The sequence below is a fragment of the Patagioenas fasciata genome, chromosome 1 (assembly GCF_037038585.1).
Source record: "Patagioenas fasciata isolate bPatFas1 chromosome 1, bPatFas1.hap1, whole genome shotgun sequence".
Classification (NCBI taxonomy): domain Eukaryota; kingdom Metazoa; phylum Chordata; class Aves; order Columbiformes; family Columbidae; genus Patagioenas; species Patagioenas fasciata.
The window spans coordinates 130081854-130100835 of NC_092520.1; the positions used below are offsets into that span (position 1 = coordinate 130081854).

An 18982-nucleotide genomic window follows, 5' to 3' on the forward strand; every position below is an offset into this window, starting at 1 on the left:
GTTGACTGGAAGCTGGCAAATGTGATGCCCACCTACAACAAGGGCCAGAAGGAGGATCCAGGAAACTACAGGCCTGTCAGTCTAACATCGGTGCCAGGGAAGATTATGGAGCAGATCAACCTGAGTGCCATCACATGGCACACAGAAACGACCAAGCAATCAGATCCAGTCAGCATGGGTTTATGAAAGGCAGGTTCTGCTTGACCAACCTGGTCTCCTTCCATGACAAGGAGACCCGCTAAACGGATGAGGGAAAGGCTGCGGATGTTGTTTACTTAGACTTCAGTAAAGCCTTTGATGCCAATTCCCACAGTATTCTCCTGGAGAAGCTGGCTGCTCATGGCTTGGAGGGCTGTACTCTTCACTGAGTAATAAAATGGCTGAATGGTCAGGCCCACAGAGTTGTGGTGAATGGAGTCAAATCCACTTGGCATCTTGTCACAAGTGGTGTTCCCCACGGCTCAGCATTGAGGTCAGTTCTATTTAATCTCTTCATCAATGATCTGGATGAGGGGACTGAGTGCACCCTCAGTAAGATGGCAATGACACCAAGTTGGGTGGGAGTGTTCATCTGCTGGAGGGTAGGAAGGCTTCACAGAGGGATCTGGACCAGCTGGATCATTGGGCTGAGGCCAGCTGCATGAGGTTCAAGAAGACCAAGTGCTGGGTGCTGCACTTGGCTCACAACAACCCCATGCAGAGCTACAGGCTCACAGAAGAGTGGCTGGAAAGCTGCGTGGTGGGAAAGAATCTGGGGGTGTTGGTCAACAGCTGACTGAATATGAGCCAGCAGTGTGCCCAGGTGGCCAAAAAGACCAATAGCATCCTGGCTTGCATCAAGAATAGTGTGACCAGCAGGACTAGCAAAGTGACCTTCCCACTGTACTCGGCACTGGCGAGGCCCCACCTTGAATACCGTGTTCAGTTTTGGGCCCTTCACTACAGGAAAGACATTGACATACTGGAGAGAGCTCAGAGCAGGGTGATGAAGCTGGTGAAGGTTCTGGAGCACAAGTCTTATGAGGAACGGCTGATGGAACTGGGACTGTTGAGCCTGCAGAAAAGGAGACTGAGGGGGAGACCTTATCACTGTCACCTTCAACTACCTGAAAGGAGGTTGTAACACAGAGGGTGTTGGTCTCTTCTCCCAAGTAGCAAGGAATAGGATGAGATGAAATGGCCTCAAGTTGTGCCAGGGGAAGTTTAGATTGCCTACTAGGAAAAATTTCTTCACAGAAAGGGTTATCAGGCATTAGAACAGGCTGCTCAGGGAAGTGGTGGAATCACCATCTATGGTGGTGTTTAAAATATGTATAGATGAGGTTCTTAGGGGCATAGTTTAGTGACTGTTTTAGGTTAACGGTAAAACTAGATGATCTTAAAAGTCTTTTCCAACGAAAATGATTCTATGAAAATATAAGCATAGACAGTTTTGAACATGCTACATTATAACCTGCTACACAAGTTTGACAGTTATTTTCTAAGAATCCCAGGCTAGGTAGTCATACATTTGGTTAGGTGATGTTTGTAGCGTTCCTTGTAAAAGCAGAAGCTGTACTACATAAAAGCTACTTTAGAAAAATAAAGAATGGATAAAGCAGAATAGTGTCTGGATAAAACTTGTATTGCACGAATTAGAATGGGGGAATTTCATTTATATTTCTAAATGGTGACAAATCTGAAATTTACTGTAACCTATTCTGCTCTTGACATGCATAGCCAAGTGCTATAAGAAAAAATGCATGACAGAGTAGATAAAACTGTAAAACCACACCGGTATTTCTGTTTTCTCAGGTCTATAATAACTTCTGTACTAGAATTTAAGTACAGCCAAAGATCCTTTGCAGAAAATCACAATACCCCTTTTACCTATATTTAAAAATTCTGACTTGCAGATGTTCAAATAAAACAGCTGACACGTTTAGAATTTGATGGAATGTATCTGGTCTTCTCCAGTTGAGCACAAGTGCATTGCAAGGGCAACAAAGATGATCAAGGGAGTGGAGCATCTCCCTTATGAGGAAAGGCTGAGGGACCTGGGTCTCTTTAGCTTGGAGAAGGGGAGACTGAGGGGTGACCTTATTAATGTTTACAAATATAAAAAGGGTGAATGTCATGAGGATGGAGCCAGGCCCTTCTCGGTGACAACTAATGGTAGGACAAGGGGTAATGGTTTCAAACTGGAACACAAGAGGTTCCACTTAAATTTGAGAAGAAACTTCTTCTCAGTAAGGGTAACAGAACACTGGAACAGGCTGCCCAGGGGGATTGTAGAATCTCTGACTCTGGAGACATTCAAAACCTGCCTGGACACCTTCCTGTGTGACCTCATCTAGGTGTTCCTCATCCGGCAGGGGGATTGGACTAGATGATCTTTCAAGGTGCCTTCCAATCTCTAACATTCTGTGATTCTGTGATTATTCATGTGGTAATTTCACTTCTGCATCCTCACTGTACAACTACTGTAATTCTTCCTTTCTTTTTATGGATGTAGCTGTTTATTTTAGTATTCTTTGCAGGTCTCAGTATTTTTGAGACTGTTATCTATATGTATAATTTTTATCTCTAGTTCTAAGATAGTTTCAAGCATCATCTGTTTGTTAATTTACTTGAACCCTTCAGACCAGTTGAGTTCAATAATATCTATTCTTGCGTAGCCTCATGTTTAATTTAAACTGAATGAACTCATGTATCAATGCATGGTTATTTCTAATAATCAATTCTTTATGGTGTTCTCAACACTTACTAGAGCAAATACAAGGTAACATCATGTGTTGTTGGCTAGTGAAAAATTGTTGAGAAAGTCTCATGACTTTCATGAAAGTCTCTCATGACTATGATGTGATGTGAATAGCCAGAAATATATGAATCACAGAACCATAGAATGGTTGCAGTTAGAAGGGACCTCTGGAGGTCATCAGGTCTAAAGCACCTGCTCATGCAGGACCACCTCAAACCAGTTGCCCAGGGCTACATCCAGATGGCTTCTGAATATCTCCAAGGCGTTAGACTCCACAACCTCCCTGGGCAACCTGTGGCAGTATTGGTTATTCTCAGTAGAAAAGTGTTTGCTGATATTCAGATGGAACCTCCTGTGTTTCAGTTTGTGCCCATTGCCTCTTGTCCTGTCACTAGGCACCACTGCAAAAAGCCTGGCTCTGTCCTCTTTGCACTCTCCCTTCACGTATAAATAAATATACATTGATTATATTCCTGAGCATTCTCTTTTCTAGGCTAAACAGTCCCAGCCCTCTCAGGTCTTCCTCACATGAGAGATTCTCTAGTCACTTAATCATCTTCCTGGCCCTTTGTTACATTCTCTCTAGTATGTCCGTGTCTCTCTTGTACTGAGGATCCCAGAATTGGAAGCAGAACTCCAGGTGTGGCCTCCCCAGCACTGAATAAAGGGGAAAGATCAATTTCCTCAACTTGCTGCCTATATTCTATCTAATGCAGCTGAAGATACTGTTAGTCTTCTTCGTGGCAAGGGCACATTCCTGTGTTCTGTTCAATTTGACGTCAGCCAGGATGCCCAGGTCCTTTTCTGCCAAGTCGCTTTCCAGCTGGGTGGCCCTCAGCATATATTGATGCATGGGATTGTGTCCAGGTACACTTGCCTTGTTGAACTTAATGATATTCCTGTCAGCCTATTTCTCTAGACTGTTGAGGTCCCTCTGGATTGCCACACAACCCTCTGGTGTATCAGCCGCTCCTCCCAGTTAGGTGTTGTCTGCAACCTTGCTGAGGGTGCACTCTGCCCCATCATTCAGGTCATTAATGAAGGTGTTACACTGGACTGGACCCAGTATTGATCCGTGGGGTACATGATATTCACTGACCCTCAACTAGACTTTACACCACTGACCGCCACCTTCTGGGCAGAGCCATTCAGCCACTTTTCAATCCACCTCACTGAATGCTTATCCAACCTGTACATCAACAGTTTCTCCATATGGATCTTGTTGGAAGGCTTACTGAAGTCTAGGTAGACAATATCCACTGCTCTCATCTACCAGGCCAGTCACTTCATCACAGAAGTTTATCAAGTTGATCAAGCATGACTTCCCCTTGGTGAATCCATGCTGAGTACTCCCAATGATTTTCTCATCCTTAATGTGTCTGTAAATGGTTTCCAGGATTAGGTCCTCCTTCACCTTCCCAGGGATCAAGGTTAGGCTGACTAGCCTATGGTTCCCTGGGTCCACTTTCTTGCCCTTCTTGAAGACTGAGGTGATGTTTGCTTTCATCCAGTCTTCTGGCACTTCTCCTAGTCACCATGATTGATCTAAGATTACCAAGAGTGGTCTCTCAGTGACATCTGCCAGCTCCCTCGGCACTCCTGGGTGTATCCCATCAGGGTCCACGGATATATACGTGTCCAGTTTATTTAAGTATTTCCTGACCTGATTGGTCCTCTTCCACGAAGTGTACGTCTTCCTTGTGTCCCGTCCCAACTCAGCTGGGGTGAGGGCAAAGGTTAACTTTTGAATACTCTGCGAGATAACTTGAAGTGACGACAATCACCCAAGAGGTTAGATTAAATCACGAACTTACTAGCCACCACTCAGTAGGATTACAGTGAATAGTGGCTTGGCAAAAGTTGATAACTATATCATAAAACTTAGCAAGACTTTAACTACAATACCTGCAAGATATTACTCTTCTGTGCCCAGAATAAAATCAGAAAGACAGAGAGAGTGGAAAAACAGAGAGATAGATTAAGATATCAGAAGAAAAGGTAAGATATCAGAAGAAAAGATATCAACACTCTTTTGTTCTCTGTCTTGGTGGTGGGTGCAAAACTTCGTTAGTACTGTGCAGCACACACACACATACACATATACACACACACAAAACCACATAACAGACTGACTCCAAAGTGTTCCAAGTGAGGAAGTTTTACAACCCAGTCCATTTGCATGCAAGATAGGAGAGGAACAGCTTGTTTCCTCCCTCTGCTCGCTCTTCATGCTAGTTAAGAAGATTGTTCCAGAAATGAGTCAACGGTCAAAACATTAGAGAAGTGGTCGCAGTGCTGACCAGAAGTGAGTTATTTTGTCCATTAGGGGTAGCTGGTGGTTCATGATTTCTCCTAGCGGTTGTTTGTCTACTAGATGACCCATCTTGGTCATCCCAATTAGGAGAGGCCTTGACAGCAACACTGTTAATTGTCTTTGTCTTAAAAATTTATGCCTCTGTTTCACAGAGACCTTGAAAGAGAAAAGATAGATTGTCTGCCTCCACAGCCACCTATCTTTTCCTGTTCGAAGTTGCAAAAAACAGATGTTTAAGGCATAACATACACCGTTAATGAGTCCTTTGTTTTGGAAAGGATGGTGGGAGCGCTTCAGGGCTGCCACACTTTGCTGCAACCTTTTTCTCTGCTCTCTGGGACCTGAGATTCCTGTAGGCCTGTCTTGGTAGTAAAGACTGAGGCAAAGAAGGCATTCTGTACTTCTGCCTTTTCCATGTCCTGTGTAACCAAGTCCCCCATCTTATTGAGGGGCACATTTACCACACATTTTTTTGTGTCTCTGATGTACTTACAGAAGCCTTTTTTTTTTTTTTTATTTTTTTTTTTTAAACAACCCTGTCTAGATGCAATTCCGTTTGGTTGTTAGCTTTCCTAACTTCATCCCTGCATGCCCAGACAATGTTTCTGTATTCCTCCCAGGTTATCCTTCCTTGCTTCCAGCCTGTGTATACTTTCTTTTTATGTTTGAGTTTGACCAGGAACTCCTTGTTCATCAAGGCAGGCCTCTTGGCATTTTTACCTGGCTTCTTATGTATTGGGATGGAGCTTTCTGGAGCTTGGACAAGATGATCCTTGAATCCAGCTTTCTTGGGCAAGGCCCTCTAGGGCCTTATCCCAAGGCACTCTTCCAAGCAGATATTTGAAGAAACCAAAATCTGCTCTCATGAAGTTCAGGGTTATGAGCTTACTTTTCAACCTCTTCCCTGTCCTCTGGATCCTGAACTGCACCATTTCATCACCATTGCAGCCAAGGCATTACTTTGACTTTCACATCCCCAATGAGACCTTCCTTTTTGGTGGGTATGAGTGCACATTGCTTCTTATAGCAAAGCACCTCTTCTCATTGGCTCTTTTATCACTTGGAGGAGGAAGTTATCATTGGTGCACTCCAGGAACCTCCTGGTCTGCTTATGTCCTGCTGCATTGTCCCTTCAACAGATATCAAAGTGGTTGAAGTCCATGATGAGGACCATGGCCTGCAAACATGAGGCTGTTCCTGTCTGTCAGGTGGCCTATATTAGACACTGAGTATACTGTCCCCTTTGCCTGTCCTCTCTTTAATCCTAACCCATCAGCTCTCCATCAGCTCAACTTCTATCCCTGCACAGAGCTCCATGCATTTCAGCTGCTCTCTCACATAAAGGGCATCTCCCCCTTTTATCTTTTTTTTCTATCCTAAAGAGCCTGGGTCCTTCCATTGCAACACTCCAGTCGTGAAAGATATCTCACCATGTCTCCCTGATCCAGTCTTTCTATTATTAACAGAAATATTCCAAATAGATGGAAGAAACTGTTGTAGGGGGTCAGACTGAGAGGAATTAAAATGTATGTGAGTCAAATGGGGGAAAATAAGTGTTAATAAAATGTATCTTTCTATATCCAGTTTATATAGGAATTTGAGGTGTGCTTTTGGTCATGCACTAAAAGAAATGTTAAAATTGGAGGTACATTTTATAAATAGCAATGCTGTGATTATTTCAGAATCCTAACCTCTATTTAAGTTTATCAAGAAATAAGGCCACAACATTTATAAAGTGGTTGTTGATGCATTTTATGTCTTTTGTTTATGGAGATCCGAATTTTTTCAGTATGTCTGTGAGCTTTGAGGTGAGTGACTTACTGAAGGTGAGACATTAGACTGGGGATAAAGTCATGCATAGTACTCAGGGATCTTCTTGCCATGCCTCATTGTTTTGTTGTTTCATTATACTGCCCTTTCTTGTAAAAGAGTGTAGGTGTTTCCCTCAAAAATTATATTTACTGTTAAATTTGATCTTTAGTATGTTGCTTTTCAGTGACATTGCTTCTTACAGTAAATTCTGAAAATGGTAACATGTGCGATTTCTATTTCTTAGGCCAGTTTCTTTTGGGGCAGATTGCTTTCGATAATGAGGTGATGCAGCAATCAGAAGGTGAAACAGCCTGCTCACTTAAATGCAGAGAGACTGTGAGTGATGACGAGGATGAAGAATTCCAGTTCTCAAATTTAATGGATCGCCTTGGAGCTAAAAAGGTTTTGGATGAGTGAGTTTTCACAGCAATAGTAATAGACTCTATGATCTTTTATAATTCAGCTCTGAGTTTGATATTAATGGATTCAAGATAAATGATGAGAACCAACGCTGCTCAGTTACACAGTGATTCCTTAAAAATTAATTTTCTTGGTTGTCAGAGATGATAAAATGCCATCAACCAAAATATCCAAGAGCAAAGCTATTGTACTCCAGGTATATGAAATGTGTATTTGTGCCACATGAAAGTTATACCATCAACCCACTGATGTACCATGCATTTTGAATATAGATAGTTACTAGCATTTAATCCACATGTGCTACAGATTTTCAACCAAACAGTGCATGATGACTGCTTTTTTTTTCACAAGGGCTGTTTTTAAAGTGCACCAGGTAACCATAAGAATGTTTTATCCCCTTTTTCTGCTTTTTCTTCCTGCCAAGCACACTTGCATGTAGTGATTGCTCTTCCAGGACCAGGTTTATTCACTCTGAAACACAGAATGCAAAAACTGCTCTGTGAGCTTCTTGTGTGTTGTTCTGACATGCATTGGTCTATCACAATGAATATTCTAGATCAAAAAAAGCCTGGAGCAAAAATGGGAGAGAATCTGGACAGACAGTAGGGATGTTTAAGAAATGCATCAGTGATCCTTACCATGGAATAACAGTGCTCGTCAGTGCTTCTCTTCACCTGACTGCCTGTTAAGGAAAGAGTATATTGTCAATCATCCTGAAAGACTTTCATAGCTAAGAGGTTTTTATCACCCACTTTTTCTATTCTTATCTTCATTTTGTCCTTTAAATATAGCACTCTTTGTTGGCTAGGTCCAGGCTTACAATATGCATGGAAGAGGATGAGTCAGGAAGAAACAAACAAAAGAAGTTGTTCTGGAGAATTTTGGCAAAGTATTAAAAAAGCCATTATCATTCACAGTAGAACATATTTTTTTTTTCCAATATCTGTTAAACAGATTTGAAACAAAACATTCTCTTGGTAAATCTTTACATAAAAAATTTCAAGATGTCATGTTCTGATTGTTGTAGCAGTCCCATCATGGAATTGAAAAGGGTTGAAAAGGAAAGAAGACAATACAAATGCAATTTGTTAAATTGTCTGAGTAACTCAGGAGATTGAGTCTCATTCTTTTCTCATGCTTTTTATTAGCTTTCTCTCTGCCTCCTCCCCACTAGAACTGTGGAAACTTCTTTACTTCTAATACAAGTGACAGGCTGGTACAGTGTATCTCATCTGTCTTCTTTCTTATCCATTCCTGTTTAGATGAAGTGTCTGACAAGGCACACACTAAACAAGTAGTTCCTGTGATTCTCTGCAGTCATGCATGGCCAAATTTCATGATGCTTTATTTTTTTAATAAATGCAATTTCCATCCATTTCCACCCACCTCATCCTTTTCAAATCTGGCACTGCTTAAGTAGCCCTTTTTTTTAATAAGCCTTGTGACTAGTGGTGCCCTGAAGCCTCCATCCTCTAGAGTGCTGTGAACATTTATAACAGCCTGAGAAATGTTCTCTCTTAAAGAACGTTTTATGATTTTTTCTTTCAGTGAGAATGATGTGAAGCAGCTTTGGTTGCAGCTGAGAAAAAATGAACCTCATTTACTTTCTGATTTTGAAGAGCTCCTGGTCAGAATTTTTTCCCAGCTCCAAGAAGCAGATAATGAAAAAAATGAGATGGAATGTACTCTAAAAAAGTTAGTACTTCTCTTTCTTGGACTGTTCGTGTAGTTTTACAACTATCTTACCTACTATTTGAACCTTTGAACAAGTTATTTCAGTGCAGAACTGAGGACTATAATCACAGGAGTTCCCATAATGTAAAATTTTATTAGTCATGAAGAGTACCAGGTAAATTATTTATAGTGCAGAACTAGCTGAAATTAGCTTTTGTCTTCCAGTTAACAGATTTTGTTTTCTGAAATTCTTTTGCAGATTTCTATTCTTATATTGCAGTTTTAAGACAATATTAAGCAACTGGCTTCTAGTTATTCAGTTTGATTCCAGAGGACAGTCAGATTTACCAGTAAATATGGTAAATTCTCTATGTGCTTTGCAAACATTATGTGTGGAAAAGCTATAAATATGGATTAATTGACCAGAGAGAAGAGAGGTTTAAGATGTTAAAGGAGCACAAAGCACTGACACCAGTGAAAATGTAAGTTAACAAATATATATATAAAGCAAACACATGAAAGATAGTAAACAATATGTATTAGTTTTATATATAAGAACATATATATATAAACAAATATATAGAACACATATATAACAATATATAAGAACTAAAAAATAATAGGTCATCCTTTAATATGTAGCTATTTAGAGGGAAAAATTGTGATGCTGAATTTAAATAGAATGAAAAATTATGCTTATAGTTGAAGTTCCCCTGCATTTTCATTATAAAGTGTCACTTCTGAATTTCAGATTCTTGCAGATGGAACAATAAAGGCAAATATGTTGGTGAACATCATCTTCGTTTGTTCAGCACTCTCCTGGCTATTCTGAGAATGTAATGAGGCTTTTGAAGAAAGAATAAAACTAAGCATGCGTGGGCATTAAAGACAATTGGTTTATATTGAGAGCAGTTTTTAATCTAGGTCTACGAGTGTGGTTTTAGCCTTCAGACAGCTAGTCAGTTGGAAACAAAGGTTGTTGTGCTGTCTGTTGTAGACTAGAGATTATTAACAACCTTGTGTGCTGAGGGGTTTGTCTTGTGATTTTCTCTTTTTTTTTTTTTGTCAGACTCTTGTCACTTGTTTGTGGGAACTGAATGAATAAATTCGTCTGTTTAATAGCTGTGATAAACACAGAAGTGCCTGGAGAATACATTAGCACTACCTGGCTTTTCTGGCTGACATGAAATCTTTTCCCTAAAAATGTACTGCATTTTTATACCTTTGTGGGAAAAACAGGTTTTAGCTAATGTCTTCTTTCTGTTGCTCAGGATAACACATTTAATTTCAATACATAGATCATTGCTTTGTTTGTAATCAATAGCTGGAGGGAGTCAGAACTATCAGAGGAGTAATATTGTCTTTGGTAACAGTGGGGATGAATAACCTCTTTTATTTTAAACTTTGTACAAACACTATGTGCCCAGTAAGATGAATATGTTCACAAAGTCTGACCAGGATTTACTGTGAGGTCACAGTTATTGATGTTTTATCGTGTATCCTGGGTTGTTCTTGATTGGTGTTACTCAAAGGCATAGGCTTGATCTCCCTGTGAATTTTTATTTATATATATATTTGTTAACATATATACATATATATGAGTGCATACATTTAAAGAAACCTTCTGTATTGCAAGTAAGATGTTTTTGTAGGAGTAATATGTTGGTAACTTTTAAATATTTGCATATTGCACAGTCTACTGCTGATCCTCTTACAGATACTAGTGTTTTTGTCTTATGAACATGTAAATTATGGCATTGTGCACACTTAGTGTGTGACTATTTTTATTGCTTAGTAACAGATCATATAAAAAACTTGTCCCTAAATACCTTTTTTCCTAGATCTGCTTTAGTATTTCAGGTAAACTGACCCACTCTGATGTTGTCAGGTATTAACCTCACCTCAGTTTTATACTTAATTTTAAGCAGTTAAGACGATTGTTGGAGAAGAAACTCAAAACCTACCAGTGTGATCTCTTAGTTAAAGAGTTTCAACAGAGATTCCAAACAAGATATAAAATACATTCCTGATACACTCACAGAAGAGGTCTGTCAGTGCATCAGACATATTCTGTGACAATATAACCATGGGCATGCTTCTCCTTTTAGGTGATCTGTAATTCTGATTCAGTAGAACAACAGCCCAAATACTGCAGATGAGTTTTTATGCAGAACTGAATACACTTTGAGAAAAGCAAAGCAAACAGCCACACTTTTATCCCAGAACTGCTGTTTTTCTCACTGGTGTTTATCATCATAAAGGAACTGATGATGAGCTGTCACCAATATTTGTACATTTTAAGCCAAGATGAAAATATGAGGTTTAAACCCTTTAAATCTTTTAAAAATACTAATTTGCTTCTTTATTTCATTTAATTTAAACAAAAGTGAGAGACTTTTACTACAGTAATGTATCAAACCAAATACTGTACAAATATTGTCTGGTGCTGAAATCAGCAGTAGCTAAGCTGTGCACTGAAAGTGTGGACTAGCAGCTCAATACATTCTTCCATTCTGCTTTTGGCGTCTACAGAGTAGAAACAATTTTTGTTTGCTGGGATATGTTAGTTTTCCTTGGTTTTCTGATATTCATATTTAATTTGAAGTGCTGCTTTAAAATTAGTTGACTTCTTAAATTTAGCAGTGTTGTTTTTTAAATAATAGGGTGATGTATTGAGTGGGCAAAGAAGTGATAGATGAACTTAATTGTGGATAAATGTAAGGCAAAAAATAATTTAAGTCATGCTTACTTGATGTTTAGCTTGGACTGGGCAGTTACAGCTCCAGAGAAAGGGCTTCTGCACTGCAGTCGCATGAAGAGGCCTTTGTCAGGGCCACTTTTCTCACCTAATCAGAATTTACAAAAATCCAAGTGACAGCATTCATTTTCCTCAAATTGGTGTAACTTAATATTTTTTTTATTGCTGCTGTAAATCCTGAGAAAATGCCTTCTCCCTGTCATTTTTTACCTGTGACTGAAAATGCAGACTGGCAATGTCAAATATTCTGATACTTTAAAAGGAGAAGGAAAGAGTTGTTTCTGGTGTTTCTCACTCCTCTTATGTAAATTTTTGAAATTTCTTTCTGATTTGCTTGAGCATTAGGTACAAAAAAATTAGCAGATACCCAGATTACAAAATTAAAGGCCTTTTTTTCCTACTGTATATTCCTTGTCTTGTTCTTATTGATGTGAGTGCCTTAGGAGATGATGTGCTTTAACAGATGCCTTCTGCAGATTTCTCAAAGAACAGCTCTAGCAAGAAGAATGATGGGGGAATATGCAGTAGTGTAATGTAAAGACCTTGTTATTCTCTATTAAAAATCTTTCTAGGATGTCGCCTGAATTTGATGCAAAGTGATGTTTGCTTTTCAGTTTCCGGATTAATGAAAATAGAATATCATAGAGTAGACTAGACTAGACTAGACTATACTAGAGGGTGTTTCAAAAAGATGGACCCAGTTTCAAAGCAGTATATTTCATGATGGCAACATGTTACAATTACACAAAAATTTATAAACAGTTTAATGAACATCTAGTGATAATCATTTGAAACTCTATGCCCTCTCTAGTGGTGAGTTTCATTCATGAGTGGTTTGTGGTTACAGAGACATAGTGATTTCAAATTGAGTCCAACCTTTTGAAACACCATGTATATTGCTTTGAAATTTGGTCCACCTTTTTGAAACACCCAATAGAACAGACTGGACTAGACTAGAATAGCAGCAGAACAAAGCAGATGTCTTGTTCCCTCTCAATAATTCTTTTTTTTCTGCCCAAACTAGAGTATCTGCTCAATGTAATTCTTCATGTATCAGTCTTCAGTGATATTAATTGCTATATTCTATTGGAAAAAGTAAGCTTTGTAGGTCTCTCTTTTTTATATATGGAAACATTAGATGTGTAGCTTTATTCACCTTTGAGTTGTTGAAGCTTTCCTTCCATGAGAAAAAAAATAAAAATTTACTCTGTGATCTCACCTGCACAAAAATTCCTATGTTTTTAATCCTAGAACATTCTCTGGAGTCTTTTGTTAAGGCAGGAACATGGGGCTTAGCCTGTTATGTGAGCCATGACTTGAAGTAATGCTACAAAGACCCACTCAATATACTTTTATCTCTTATTAGGAAAATTGCTGCGTATGATGAAGAAATTCAACTTCTCTATGAGGAAATGGAACAGCAAATCAAAAAGGAGAAAGAGCAGTTTCTCTTGAAAGTGAGTGTCTCTCTATTATTGTGGGCTTGCATACTGCTGCCACTTTCAGTGGTTTTATACTCATTGTGGGTGTGAAATGAAAGCCCACAAAATGTCTTTCACAACAGAATTAGATAAAGAAACTATCATTTGCCTCACTGCTGCTTTTGTACTGATCCAGAATCTGCAGCTTCAAACTAAGTGACTTGTTGGTTGAGAGGACTGTCCATGTCCTGTGCTTAGTGGCTGGTATACAATAGCAGCTGGCATTCTTTTGAAAGTGAACTGAACTACAGCCTCATTGTATTATCAATGCTGCAATAGGTCCAACTTCTGGTCACAGCTGAAAAAAGTGCTCTCTGAGGTTGTTCAGAACATTGCTAATCCTGTTGAGTTCTGCAGTCTCTGCTTTATGGGAGGAGATATGTTTTCACTGAAGAGCGACAAGAAATAAATCAAGTGATGGTAATTTCTGAATCCACCACAGGTGTTTGCAAAATAAACATGGGTGAGGTTCTTTTTTCACTGCCACGGTGCTTCCAGAACACCTGACCATGAATTCTCTTTTCCTATGAAGTTTTCTTTAAAATTCCTCTACCGGTTTTATAGTCTATTCTTAGGTTTTTCTGCTGTGTTTTTTCTCCTAAATCAAGGAAACTACCAAGAACTACCAGTATACTTCAGGAAACAGTCATTTTAGAATCATTTAGGTGGGATGGCACCTGTGCTGCTCTTAACTTTCAAACTAAATCAGGTTGCTCAGCGACTTGTCCAATTGGGTTTGAGTATGCAAATGATGGAGATTCCACAGCTTCTCTGGGTGGCCTGGGACAATCACAGAATCATTTAGTTGGAAAAGACCTTTACGACCATGGAGTCCAACTGTTAACCTAACACTAAAAGTCCACCTCTAAACCATTTACCCAAGAACCTCATCTAATCATGAGCTATGCCTTTTTGTTGTCTTCAAAGCAATCACATAAATGAAACCAGTATATGGTTTCAAACAACTTATGGTGCACAAAATGTTGCCAAAACTAGTGGATATCCATCAGTTATTGCCTCCATTCTCTCCTTTATATAAAGTCTGTATATCAGCTGAAGGATAAAAAGGATTTGCAACTTTGCCTGACAGCAGTTGTTGTGGAAGAAGTTGTTTATACGCTCTTAATAGCCCACAACTGAAGTTGTATTGAAGATCCTAAACCACCAAAGACTTTTCCATAAGCAATGATTCTTGGATTTCCTAATTAGTTGTATATTTGAGGTAAAGCCGTTTCTTTCAAGCTTTTTCATGAAAGCTTCCAACTTACAGTTTAGTCAGCATTCACACCAATGCTTGTCAGACAGTCAAGAAGTATTGTTTCTTGGTATTACTAATTTGAGATTTGGGGAAATCTGGCTGTTAAATTCTTTCTCTAATGCAAAGTCTTACACAGACTTCACAATCTGGAGAAATGCATTGACAAAAGGGAAATTATTATGGTTTCAATGAAGACAAGGTCTTGAAGATACATTTAAAGAAATTACTAGGATACAAATAAGTACAAATTGAAGCTATTTATGATATTTAATACACTGCTGACTGAAGTTTGTACAAAGGGGGTGGTTAGTCTGACTTTTTCACTTGGATATTTATTCTTCCACATAAGAAGCCAGTTAACATGCTTTTGCTTACCCCATTATGTGTACTGCTGAAGAGGAAAAGCATGTAGGAACCACTGCTGTCTTGAGGGAATTTTTATTTTTATTTAGAGGTGCTTTCCTGGAGAAGTTAGACAGTAGATGCCTGTTGTGGAGGTATAGGACAGATTCTCAGCTGATATGAAACTGCTAGAACCTGATTTTAGTCAGGGGAAGCCTGACAGTTTGTCTCAGCTGGTGAGTATCTGAAGGAGTAATCACAAGTAAGTCTAGAATTTCCCAGTGGCTGTGGGATTCTTAGATAGTGGACAAATTGATATAATTTCTAAGTGAACAGCAGAGCCTGAAGTTCAATTCACTTGCTTATACCTGTGGAACATCCGTGATGAATTGTTGTTAGTGATGGATTTTGAAAGTAGTAGGTATTGTTTCTTTTACTTTAAACTGAGTTGCTGTGCTGTGTGTCAGTAGCCTCTATCTCCCATGTCAATCCTGATACCTTAAATGTGAGTTACAGTATGGCTCCATAATAATTTACATTTGTCCAGGCTGTTTCCATTCTCATAAATTCTCTGTGTCAGCAGTTCTCTGGTTCAGGAAACCAAATGTACAGAAAGTGATTAACTTTTTTTTTTAGTGCTTGTTTAGCTCTCTGAAGCAGTTCACTGCTGCAACAGATAAGCATGAATGCTAGTGTATAAGAGGATGAGGACATGTGTAGCTGGAAATGGGAGGATTCATACCAGCTTAATTGATTTAAATTGGCTAGGCTTCTAAGGCTCATCCCTAAGATGACTTTTGCCTCTACTTTGTAGATTTGATGCCTACTCATGTGCAATCAGCACATCCTGTAGCAACTCAAGTCATTGAAGTTGCTGGACTACGCCAGTGTCAGAGCTCAGAGTCTAAATTAATGAGTAGTACCATCCCTAAACTGAGCTCTATCGGTAGCTTGTTATGTTCACTGTGAGAAACCTGCCTATTATTTTCATGCCTGATTCCTTCTGTCTCCTCCTGCTGACAAAATTGTGCTGTATTGTTAATCCATTTCCTCTATGAATTTTGCAGGACGTAGGGAGGTTTCAGTCCTATGGTCAAGAGCTGGAGTGCAAGCTTCTGTCAAAAGAAAAAGAACTGGAGCAATTGGTTCAAAAACAGGAACAGGTATTCACCAATATCCTTCAGAGTTAAAAAACAGATCATTTTTATTTGCTCATACGATTTTCTTTAGATACTATTTTAAATCCCCAAAATACAAGTTGGTGTAATGTGGTTCTGCTGAGCTGTGACCATCTGTTGCTTTTGTGTCATGGATGTAGATACCTGAATGCATGCAAAAGTGGAGTTATGACTGCTAGACTTCTATGCATGTGCTTAGGAAAAATGTTACCCTCTATTTCTAAAGCAGTTTTCCTTTTATATGGTAAAATGAAAAAAAAAAAAACACTCCAGGTATTCTTCCCAGGTACTAGGTTAGTTTTATGAAAACGTAGGAGAATTCCACTACCTTCAGCATGCTAGGAACTGACTTAATGCCCAGACAGCCCAAGAGCAGGGAACAATGATGTGGGATGGTCAAAGCTTGTACCAACTACTTCTTTACTTGTTTTGGATGATTCAGCACTATGACCTTGAAATGCCCTCTCCTGAACAACCTCCTTCTGATACATCTCTCTGTGATAACAGTTTCATAGCAGTGTATGGTTCTCTTACATAGTAACAGCTTGTCAAGTTCCCATATTAAGCCTGATGTGTTTTATTTCTTAAAATGCTTAGTCTGCTTGGGGGAGCAGAGTATTCCTGCATGTGTAAACTTGCTGTAATGAGTCTCTGAGATCAATGAAGGAAAGACTAGACGTAGGGAAAGGAGGTTGCACTGGAATTTAAAGGGATGAAACGGAATGCTGTGAAACCAACCCCCTCTGTAGAATATGAATATAAAATACATGTAAAATGTCCTTTCCTGGCAGCAGTGCTTGGGAGTGCCAGTCCTGGGAAGTAGGGGAGAAGTAAGAGGGAAGAGAAGGAGGAAGAAAAACAAGTTGGAGGGCTGTTTCTTAGTTGTGTGTAGTTTCTAGATCCTCTTCCGAGGAATGAATCCAGGTGCTGCTGAAGCTGATGGGAATTGTAGGACTGTACTTGAGGAGTAAAAGGGGAGACAGACTTCTCCTTAATATAATTATGCAAGTTAGGGTTGTAAGGATATAGGACTGAACCATTACATAATTGAAATCAACTGCTTGATGTTACTTACCTGTGGTCAGTACCACTGTGAATCAGAATAGATGTGGTTTTATGCAGGCTGTTTACCACATTACAGCACTATAGTGCTATACTTTGAATATATCTTTTGGGGCACATAAATCAGGCATTTTTAGTCTGAAGCTAAGTGCAAAAATACAAGAAATTATTTGTAATAACTTTATCATGATTAAATTTAAATTTTTTTTTTTCCTTTAAAGCAATGTTTAAAACTTAGTTATCAACCGGTAGTTCTCTAAAACCCTTTTCCTGTGGTCGTCTTAAATATGTCTGTTCTAAATTTGGTATAAAAACCACAAGCTGTTCAAAGGCTTACACTAAATTTTAAATGTGGTGTAATCAAGTAATACAGATAGCAGTATCAGGAAGTTATATCTTATGATTATTGTCTACATTGCCTATTATCTACTATTGTCTGTGTTGCAGAACATAAAATAAGATCTGTGTGTTGTGGTTTAACCTGAGCTAGCAATACAAACACAATAACTGCTTGCTCATCCCCTGCTCCACCCCCCCGAGACAGGAGAGAATCAAAAGGGAAGGTAGAAACTTGGATTGAGATAAACACAGTTTAATAAAATAACAAAATAGTAATACACTGCTAGTAAATATATACATATATAAAATAGAAATAAAAGATACTCGAAGCAATTCCTCACAAACTCTGTCCACAACTTAGCAGCCAGTCCCAGCAAGCAACACCTGGTCCTAAAGCCTATCCCAGATAGAGATAAGGGAGGAAAAAGGCAGAAAGGATCAGAATCCTCTGCAAAATGGCAAAAGCCACACTAAATGTCCCACACAGACCTCCCCTGGTTGCATCCTAGAGAGAGAGCAAGAGATAATGGAAGAGCCAACCAGAAAGTCCTGCACTTTTATCTGAAGCATGATGCAATACTCTCATTGATCCATCTGAATGTCAGTGAAGCTCTGCCCCATCTCTGTGGTTAGAGCATTCAGAATGTCCTTGGCTCTCAGACCAGAGCAATTAAAAACATTAGCTCTGTGCTGGGGTGTTATCTCTTGTTCTCAAACTAAGTCCAAATAATGAGCATGCTAGCTATGAAAAAGAAAGGTTTCTAAATACACTAAGAAAATTAACCCATTTTCGGTCAAACCAGCTCACTGTGTTATTTTTATTAGCATTATTTTTATCTGATTTCATGTTTTCCTTTTCAATTATTTGCATTGCTTTTTATTAAGACTATTACTGTGTTTTCTATTTTATTTGTAATCTCTATTATTTATCATTTACCCTTTCCCTTATGAATTTGCATGAGTATCAACAAGGGTGCTTTTGGAGGACAAGATGCTATCATAAAAATTAGACTATCCCATTTTATTTTTATGGAAAAAAAGCTATGCTGGACAAATGAAATTTCACAGAATCACAGAACGTTAGGGATTGGAAGGGACCTCAAAAGACCATCTAGTCCAATCCCCCTGCTGGAGCAGGAGCACTTAGATGAGCCTACACAGAAATGTGTCCAGGCAGGTTTTGAATGTCTCCAGAGTAGGAGACTCCACAACCCCCCTGGGCAGCCTGTTCCCGTGCTCTGTTACCTGCAGGTCCCTTTCCCCTACGCTGCTCTCTAATAGGTTATTCCCCAACTTCTACTGGAACCTGGGGTTGTTCCTACCCAGATGCAAGACTCTACAGTTTCCCTTGTTACATTTCATTTAATTTTTCCCCGCTCAACTCTCCAGCCTGTCCAGGTCTCGCTGGATGGCAGCACAGCCTTCTGGCCTGTCAGCCACTCCTCCCAGCTTGGTGTCATCAGCAAACAGAAGTATTGTAGAGCGTAAACAGACTGGCAGAGCTCAGTAGGGACAGATTTTGGTTTGGGTGAGCTCCGCTTGTTGGGATGTGCAAAATGAGAATTCTAACAAAATCCTCCATTGTGTCTCAGATCTAAAGGATT

At 39.2% G+C, this 18982-nt stretch overlaps 1 protein-coding gene across 4 annotated transcripts in view; it reads left to right on the forward strand.

Annotated features, from left to right (window-relative positions):
- Positions 1–18982, forward strand: part of CRACR2A (calcium release activated channel regulator 2A) — a 70448-nt gene that overhangs the window by 21279 nt on the left and 30187 nt on the right. For all 4 annotated transcript variants that reach the window (XR_011741439.1, XM_071815087.1, XM_071815083.1 and 1 more), the window contains 4 exons: positions 7111–7279; positions 8835–8981; positions 13085–13175; positions 15867–15962. Coding sequence is in view for 3 of the 4 variants with exons in the window: in XM_071815087.1 (XP_071671188.1) it covers positions 7111–7279; positions 8835–8981; positions 13085–13175; positions 15867–15962 (503 nt within the window). In the remaining variant the exon portion in view is untranslated. The remainder of the gene's footprint in view (positions 1–7110; positions 7280–8834; positions 8982–13084; positions 13176–15866; positions 15963–18982) is intronic.